The 8,167-nt window shown below is 54.3% G+C and overlaps 1 protein-coding gene across 1 annotated transcript; it reads right to left on the bottom strand.

Annotated features, from left to right (window-relative positions):
• Window positions 1-525: 525 nt before the first annotated feature.
• Window positions 526-8,117, bottom strand: Gata5 (GATA binding protein 5). Its single transcript, XM_005362746.1, has 6 exons — window positions 7,574-8,117; window positions 6,006-6,181; window positions 1,927-2,052; window positions 1,405-1,492; window positions 996-1,123; window positions 526-681 (listed from the first exon to the last, which is right to left on the bottom strand). Exons 1-6 carry the CDS (start codon window positions 8,115-8,117, stop codon window positions 526-528), a joined length of 1,218 nt encoding a protein of 405 aa, XP_005362803.1.
• Between the last annotated feature and the right edge of the window lie 50 nt (window positions 8,118-8,167).

The raw sequence follows: 8,167 nt of genomic DNA, 5'->3' as shown, positions 1-8,167 counted from the left end.
TGCCTTGGGGTGATGCCCTGGTGCAGTGTTCAACCTGCACACTGGCCTCCGACAGTCCTACATTCGTAGGCAAGAAGGCACTCACTCAGCCTCGCAGAATCAAATATGGGAAGTTAAGAACTTGAGACCCCAGAGGCCCTGTTGGGTCCCCTCCTTCTTACTGCCCGCCTGGACTCTGTTTGTTTCACTTGGATCAGATTTTACTGTGGGATGCTGTGAACTTTTGCCAGCTGCTGCAAACTGTTGAGCGTTGATGGCATTCAAGTCGTTGGTGGGTATCTCCAGTCATCTCGTCTACAGAGGGGCCCATGAGGAGTCTGGGGAACCTTCTTCACCCACCAGCCTTCTTCTTCCTCTGGGGTGTCAGAGCGAAAAGCTCCCCACCGCAGTGGCGAGGGACCCGTGGAAGCTGCTGGCTCCATAGGCTAACCTCCGTTCCTGGGGCCCCTTTGTCTCTGCTATGCTCTAGGAGCCAGGTTGGCAGGCTGTTCCTGGGATCCACTGTGGTGACAGCTTCCCGAGTACCTAGGCCAAAGCCAGGGCACACCAGGCCTCCTGACGCAGGACCCCACTGAGGCCAGCCTGGGGGCTCAGGGACGAGGAGGTGAAGGCAAAGTCTTCAGGTTCAAACTTGAACTCCAGATGACTAGGGGCCAGGGAGTCATCCACTGAGCTGGAAGCCTGCAGACGGGATGGGGTGAGTGAGTACGGAGGAGTGTACCACCTTTCTGGAGCTGGAGGCACGTCATAGCGATTTGCCCCAAGCGCCCCTCAGCCTAGAAGGACTGGAAAGGCCCCTGAGGAGTACTGACTAGTAAGACCTTCAGGGCTCTGGACCATGGTACACACAGATCTGGGGAACGATGCCACCACATCGGTGGTTGAGGGCTGTGTGCTCAGTGAAGCTCTGGGAGCAGCCCTGGGGGCAAGAACCAAGGTTCTCCAGGGAAGTGTGGGGACCTGCCTCTTGCACTCCCCTGCCTCATCCCCCTTACCTGGGAGGTGATAGTGGGCCCAGGACATCCCGGAGATGCCAGACTGGGCTCTGCCTTCAGAGTGGCGGCTGAGGAGGCCTCAGTGTTGAGGATAGTGGGAGAAGAGGCTGCGGTGTTTGCTGTGGATCCTGGAAGGGAAGACCGGGGACATTTACGGAAGATGCCAGATCTGGCCATATTTCCTGCTATGTGGCCAGTTCTCCTATCCTTGTCCAGAGGAGACTTCTTAAAGTCACACAGCACCAAAAGTTAGAGGGTCAGGCACGACTTTGTCTAGCCTACTTCTGTCCCACGGTTTGGCCAGCTCACATCATCCGCCCCTCCCCCAACAAGCTGAAGCACACCCATGAGGGGCAGGGTTAGCGTGAGACTCAGAGGCCTGAGAGTCTTCCCTCCCCTCCATTCACACCTGAGGAGCCCTTGATCTTGGCAGGGTTCTTTGGCTTCCGTTTTCTGGTCTGGATGCTCTCCTTTTTCATGGCTAGTGGCCGTGGCACCTGGCAGGGACAGCAAGGGTAGGTGGCTGCTCCCCATCCCTGACCACCCCTGGGCCCTTGCTCAGTCACCTTCCTGTTCTCCCTAGAGAGCCCCCCCCCCCCGTTGGGTCAGCCACCCTTGGATGCCCATCCCGTCTGCCTGAGAGCCAAGATGCAGGGCTGGAGTGTATAGAGGGCAAGATTTGGGTGTCCAGCATCCATTCTAGGCTGAAATGCCCCAGGGAGCTCCATGAATCTCGGTGGGCAGGACTGCAGAGTGGGCATGGAGCCAACAGCTTCGTCTTCCAGAGAAGCGGGTATGTGGAAAGTCCACATGGGTTTAACACTCCCAGAACATGTTCAAGCCAGGGGCTGAGGGTGGTCCCGTGCAGCTGAGGTGGAGGGACAACCACGTGGTTCTGGATAGAGGTAGCTACTCCCTGCCACTCACTCACCCCGTGGAGCTTCATGTAGAGGCCGCAGGCATTGCACACCGGCTCGCCCTCCGCATTGCGTCTCCAGAGGGTGGTAGTGGCGGTGTGGCAGTTGGAGCAGCAGAGGCCGGATCGACGGGACGAGGACTGTGGGGCAAGTGAGCTGGGGTGAGCCAGGAATTGAGGGAGCAAAACTGACTTGGGGGTCATTGACAGTAAATGACAATGAACAGGATGGATAGAAGCTAGCTAGACTCAGCAGTTACCAGGTGCCAGGTCAGGGACTGACTGTTCTGGTTTAGTGAGACATTTGGGGGTGGTATGGTCTGAGGCTTGCCATGGGCCTATCTGGCAGGAAATGATGTCCTTGGTTTCACAAAGCTTTGACTCATTGGCCTTCTGGTCCCAAGACCAGGCCCTTCACCTCTGGGCATTTCCCATCACTGAGATGTAACAGATCTTTCAGGGTCTGGTGGTGGCGTTCTGACGCCAGGAAGGTGTGGTGTAGCAGTACAGCCATTGATTATTGTCTAAGCCAGCCAGGGTGGCCTAAATCCAGCCTCTCTGTTGGGGATTGGCGCCCTCAAGGCCACAGACTCCTCGGGAGGTGAGGAGCAAAGGTTAACTCTCCCGGTGCTACTGGTTCCCTTGCACACCTGTCTCCTAAGCTCAGAGCTCACATTGGCTCCTGTCTGCAGCTTCCCCAGTACCCGCTGGATGCTGAGTAGACAGTGAAGGGTCTTATCTGTCATGGCACCCCGGCTGTGCTCAGTGTCTACAATCTCTTAATCCTGGCTGTGTGGAGCCTTTTAGCTGTCTACCCCACATCTCTCAGCAGGGTATCCCGATATCACACCCACCAGGGATCCCTGACTGCCCTGTGTTTGGGGAACTTGGGCCCTGAGCTAGATAGAGGGCAAGCCAGACACAGGAATCTGGGCCCAACTAAAGAAATTGGTGTGAGGCAAGGAATGAGTTCCTGGTACTGTGTCTGGGGAGTCGTCACAGAGGACCCAACCAGACAATGTCTCTAAGTTGGCTGAGATTGGTACTTTTCCTGGTACATGGTTCACAGTTGAGTGTATTATAGAATCTTGTCCCTATTACGGGAAGAAAACTTCATTCTAAGAGGCCCTAGGTACCCGGACCCTTAGCTCTTCCTAAATTCCACAGTCCAACCTTGCCGTGACACTTTCTGTTCCAGCTACTGGCACCGGGCTGTACTGTTCTGTCCCCGCCTTGGTCCTGCCCTTGAATAGCACCTCTGACCCCCCCAACCCTCCCCTTTATGGTTCAGGGCTTCAGCTTCAACTACAATTCTAGAACATCAGCCAAAAGGGAGAGTGAGGGTTTTGTGTAAATGTATCTCCTGCAGTACTTGGAATATGATTAGTAAGATATTTGTGTTTATATAGAAGTCACACTTAACTAGGTGCCTGGAATTTTGCAGTCCCCAGTTCCTGCTGGATCTTCAGACCTAGGGAAGCCCTAGCCTGTGGCCTCTCTTCTTCCATGAACCACAGCTAGGAGCTGTGGGTACCTTCTGAGACACGGTGGGCAAGAAGCAAAAGCGAGAGTCCCGTGGCAGACCATACACAGGAAGAAAGGTGCACAGACTCATCCCCACACAGAAATGCAAGCGAAAAGTCTGGAAACCACACTGGAATCTTTTCATTGCGATTGTGTTTTACTTTTACAAACTAAGAACATAGGAGAACACAATGGCCCAAGAAGTCATTGCCTTTTCCTGCACTGTCCCGAGCTGCCAGTCATTGCACGGAAGGGAAATGGAAGCTCAGACTTGTCTAGGGACCACAGGAAATCGAGGAGCCAGGTGGGTAGAGCCTTCTTTCTCCATTGAGCACTTGGGCACATGCCCATTTGCCACACCCCAGTGGCCCCCCCGCCCAAGCCTCCGTCTGTCCTTTCCCTTGTCTGTGCAGGCAGCCTGGTCACTTTCGGGTGCCCAGCGACCAGCCTCTCCTGGTTGTACTTCATCTCTCTTTTGCCTGCTCTTTTTCTTCCTTCCTTCCTTCCTTTCTTCCTTTCTTTCTTTTAATTTAACCTTATTTTATGTACTTTGGTCTGAAGGTGTCAGATCTCCTGGAACTGGAGCTACAGACAGTTGTGAGCTGCCTCATGCATGCTGGGAATTAAACCTGGGTCCTCTGGAAGAGCAGTCAGTGCTCCTAAGCCCTGAGCCACTTCTCCAGCCCTTGCCTGTTCTCTTCAAGAGAACTTCATCTCCAATGACGGCCCATCTGGAAAGAGAGTGGCACTAAGTCCTGGCCTCCGTGCCCTGGGGCCTCCAGATTGCTAAGGTAGACACCCAGGGAAGGTGGCTGAGCCCTGCTTGGAGGGCAAGTCATATTTTCAGGAAAGAGTTTTGGAAAATGAAAGCTGCAGTACGGAGCGTTGCAGAGTGGCTTCCTTGGAGCCCAGGACCCAGTTACCCAGGACTGGCTGGGTGCAGAGCCATCTGGAGCCTTGGGGATCTGCCAAGGCTGGAAACACCTCCAGTTTCAAACTGAGGGGAGAAGAGTACATTTGGGGGGCAGAGAACCCACCCATCTATCCCAGAGCGGACCAGGGACTCTTGCCTGATTCTTATCGCTGTGCCTGGGTGCCCAGTTTAGAATCTGGCATGAAGGAGAGAGGGCAGACTCAAAGGACAGGACAGGTCTGCTGCTAGGAAGACTGTACCCCAGCCTAGGATGCAGTCTTTCATACCTGGGCTATGTTTCTATCGTGTTGTCTATGGTTTCCACATTAGAGGATGTCATAAAGACCAAGCTGGGAAGCGCTCATGCAGGGGGTTTCCATTATAAGGCAGATCACTGAAGGAAGGGACCAGAGGGCACAGTAGCCTCTGGAGTGATCCTTCAGATGGCAAGAGGCAAAATATTGGGCAGAATGGGCCTACAGATCCCCAAATCCCAGAGAAGTCCCTTCCTGCATCCTACCTGCCTTCTGGAGCTCATAACATTGTTCCTATCTTAGGGCCTCACACGCCTGTAACATACAATGTACAAGAGCTACAACTCCATGTCAGTGCACTCAGAAAGCCAAGTTCAACACACCTGTCAGGTAGAACTAGAGCAGCCAGGCCCCAGACCCTGCCTGATATGGACATGGAACCCTTCTGAAACCTGGAGGGTGAGAAGCACCCCCCAGATGGAGATGTTGACCCTCACCTGCCTCATCTGGGCTTCACACCTTTAGACAGGAGGGCCTGGAACTCAGGAGCAGTCTTGCCCAGGTCTGAGACCCATGGATCCCCTGTACCCTCCATAGCAAGAACGTCAGGTAATCTGCCAACACCAACCCAGATGTGTATTTAAACCTGAACTTGAAGGTTTGCCTGTGAGATGGTAGACTAAAGCTACTTCCTGCCTCAGTGACTCCTGGCGGCCCACGTCTGACCTTCATTTCTAACCAACAGCTACACGGTCACGTACCGGAAAGAACCAAGAGTGAAAACAAGACCTATAACCAGCGAGATTGGCAGAAGGCAGAGGCCTGGTTTCCTAGGGACCCCAACCCAGAGATTCTCTGGTGTAGTAAGTTCTCAACATCACCATCAGCGGGGCCAGCAGGCCTTCCCTCAATCCCATCTGCACCGGTCACCTTGAGGACTCTAACTGATCAGGTTGCCCCCCCATCATCACCACTAGCACAGTCCCACGGCAGCACTGAGCCCCCAGGGTCCCGCAGAAACCGTGGCTTATCTACCCAGGGCAGACCTCACTCTCAAACCCGATCCCAGGACATCCTGTGCCCATGTAGCAAGCAGCTTTGAAACACCCCTTACTCTGTCAAGTGCCAGGTAACCTGCCGATACCACAGTGGGTTTTAAGACCCGAGCCAGGTCCCCACCAGGAGTCCTTGCCTGGATCCTGATGGGTTCCTGGATATTTTCAAACCCCAGGAAGAGCTGAGTTGGCCTGGCCCAACCAGGAGCCCCCGGGCAGCTCACAGCCCTGTACTTCATTTCTTAGCCCATCCTTCAGGAACCCAGCGGCTGCTGAGCATGCAGGAACCAGCCATTCCCTTTATCCTTCTTGTAGCACTAACCCTGGTCCTCTCTCTGCCACACTCACCAGCCGCTTCTGAGGCCTCACTAGTGGCCGGTTGACCCCGTTCATCTTGTGATAGAGACCGCAGGCGTTGCACAGGTAGTGCCCGGTGCCGTCACGGCGCCACAGTGGTGTAGACAGGGCTCCACAGTTGACACACTCCCGACCCTCACCAGGAAACTCCTCCAAGAAGTCAGGTACTGTGGGGACAAGAAGCTTGTGGGCTGGGGCCTCTGCCCCTCTGGAGAGCTCGAGGGCTTCTATTTTTATAGTGTCTTATACTTAACTCATTAAAGGGTGATTTATTTATATACTTAGTCTTATTTAGTTTTCAGTGAAATTTGTTAGAGCCGCTTTTATAAGGCAGGAATAAAAATAAACCAAACTTTAAGGTAGATACCCGAGATGGCCCCTTTCTTAACCACGTCAGCCTTTGTATTTCTAATAAGCGTTGGAAGCGGATGTGTCTACACAGACAGAAGGAAGTGGATGGCACTTATTTCCTCCCTCCCGTCCCACTCGAGGGTCTCCCGTAAGCGTGAGGGGGCCTCAAGGAGGAGTGGACTGGGAGACAGAGACCTGGGGTTCTATAGGTGCTGATGGCCTTGCTGTCAGCTTTGTTGTGGGGTCAGTCACTGTCCTCTCTCAGGAGGCAAGACCATAGGAGCATCAGGAATCCTGGTCCAGCTCCAGGTATAGCATGGAACCACAGCCATACAGGCAGGGGGACACTGGCTGGGGGCAGGGTGGATCAATCATCTACTGGCTGGAGGTGGGTACCAGGCACAGGGGTCGCCCTTGTCTAAGGGCGCTAGATTGACTTGGGCCAAGAGGGGCCTATGAATCAGGGGGCAGGCTTCCCAGTTCTTGGAGGGATGGCCTAGAGGAGGCCCCGAGGCTGCTAAGCAGAGGTCAGCCCTCTTTGCTCGGCCTGTGCCTCAAAAAATACTCAGAAACGCAGAGAAGCAATTCTCAGCTCAACAACCTTGGGATCTAATCTAATCTCATTTTTGTTCCTGGGAGGTGTGGAAATCTCAAGCTGGAATGCCAGTGTTGCCGAACGAGACGGCTGTGGTGACTTGCTCAAATAATCAGTATTTTGAACTTTATAAAGCTCATTTTAGCCTGGCATAATGGTGTCTGCCTGTAAGCGCGGCACTTAGGAGGGCTGAAGGATGGCCGCTGTTAAGTTTGAAGCTACTTAATAAGTCCCTGTCTTAAAACCAAAAATAATTTCCAAAACTTTCAAGAATTTTTTTAGAATAAAGTTTTCAAGTTGATATATTCCAGAATACTATTTTGAGGTTTGGTTGGGTGAAAAGCAGAAATATATTATTTTCTTGCTATTATGCTGGAAAAAAAAAAGAATTCTGGATCGAGTGTTTTTCATCTCATTGCGTTCCAAATAGGTTCCTGTATTTTGGCAATTTTAGGAGGGACTCTTGTGGGGTTGGATCAAGCGGGTGAGCCCTGACTGCAGAAAAACGCATTTCGGCTTTTCGCACGCATAGCATTTCGTGGCGAGCGGGTTTATCGCTGCTCGCGTTAATATTAGAACCACATCATCTGGGCAGCCCCAGACCGGTACTCACCGAAGGTGGCCCTGCGGCCAGGGAGGCCGCTAGGGCGGCCCTGCAAACCGTGCAGGATGCTACCATCGAAGGGTCCGGAGGTCCACGAAGGGGCTACATCGGGAGTCACGTATGCCGGGTACGTTGTGGGATACGAGGCGCCCATGGGTCTCCCGAGCGGGGTCGGGTACTGTTCGCGAGCCAGCAGCGAGCCCTGGAAGGCGCTGCTGTCCCGGGCCCCCGCACTGCCGCCGCTGCCAGACCCCGGGGGGCTGTGTGCGAAGGGGAAGGTGGCGGCTCCCGGTGGGTGTGCGGCTGGAGGGTGTGGGCTTCCAGAGCCGAAGGCTGAGGAGTCAGCGGCAGCTGCCTGAGTCCAGCTAGAGTGTGCGGCAAGCGCGGGAGGCTGCGAGCCCGGCTCACACGCAGGCAGATAGGGCAGCATGGAGGGCACACGCGTGGGTGCCACGAACACCGGGGAGCCGGCTCCCGAAGTGTGCAGAAAGGCTCCCGAGTCGGTGTAGGTGGCTTGACCAGAGCTCTGGGCCAGCGCCAAGCTCTGATACATTTTTCTCACCCGGCACGAGCTTGACCTGCAGAGAAGAAAGACAGGCGTCG

Source organism: Microtus ochrogaster, linkage group LG8, assembly GCF_000317375.1.
Source record: "Microtus ochrogaster isolate Prairie Vole_2 linkage group LG8, MicOch1.0, whole genome shotgun sequence".
Lineage (NCBI taxonomy): Eukaryota > Metazoa > Chordata > Mammalia > Rodentia > Cricetidae > Microtus > Microtus ochrogaster.
Note: the sequence above shows the minus strand (reverse complement) of the source record. Positions and strands in the feature narration are given on the sequence as shown.

Bases quoted from the DNA above. Each gene is read 5' to 3' on its own strand.
- Gata5 (XM_005362746.1), bottom strand. From the start codon at position 8,117: ATGTATCAGAGCTTGGCGCTGGCCCAGAGCTCTGGTCAAGCCACCTAC. The intron at 6,182-7,573 runs GTGAGTACCGGT...TTGTCCCCACAG, and splicing joins TGGCCGCAGGGCCACCTTCG to TACCTGACTTCTTGGAGGAG. The intron at 1,493-1,926 runs GTGAGTGAGTGG...TGTCCCTGCCAG, and splicing joins TCTACATGAAGCTCCACGGG to GTGCCACGGCCACTAGCCAT.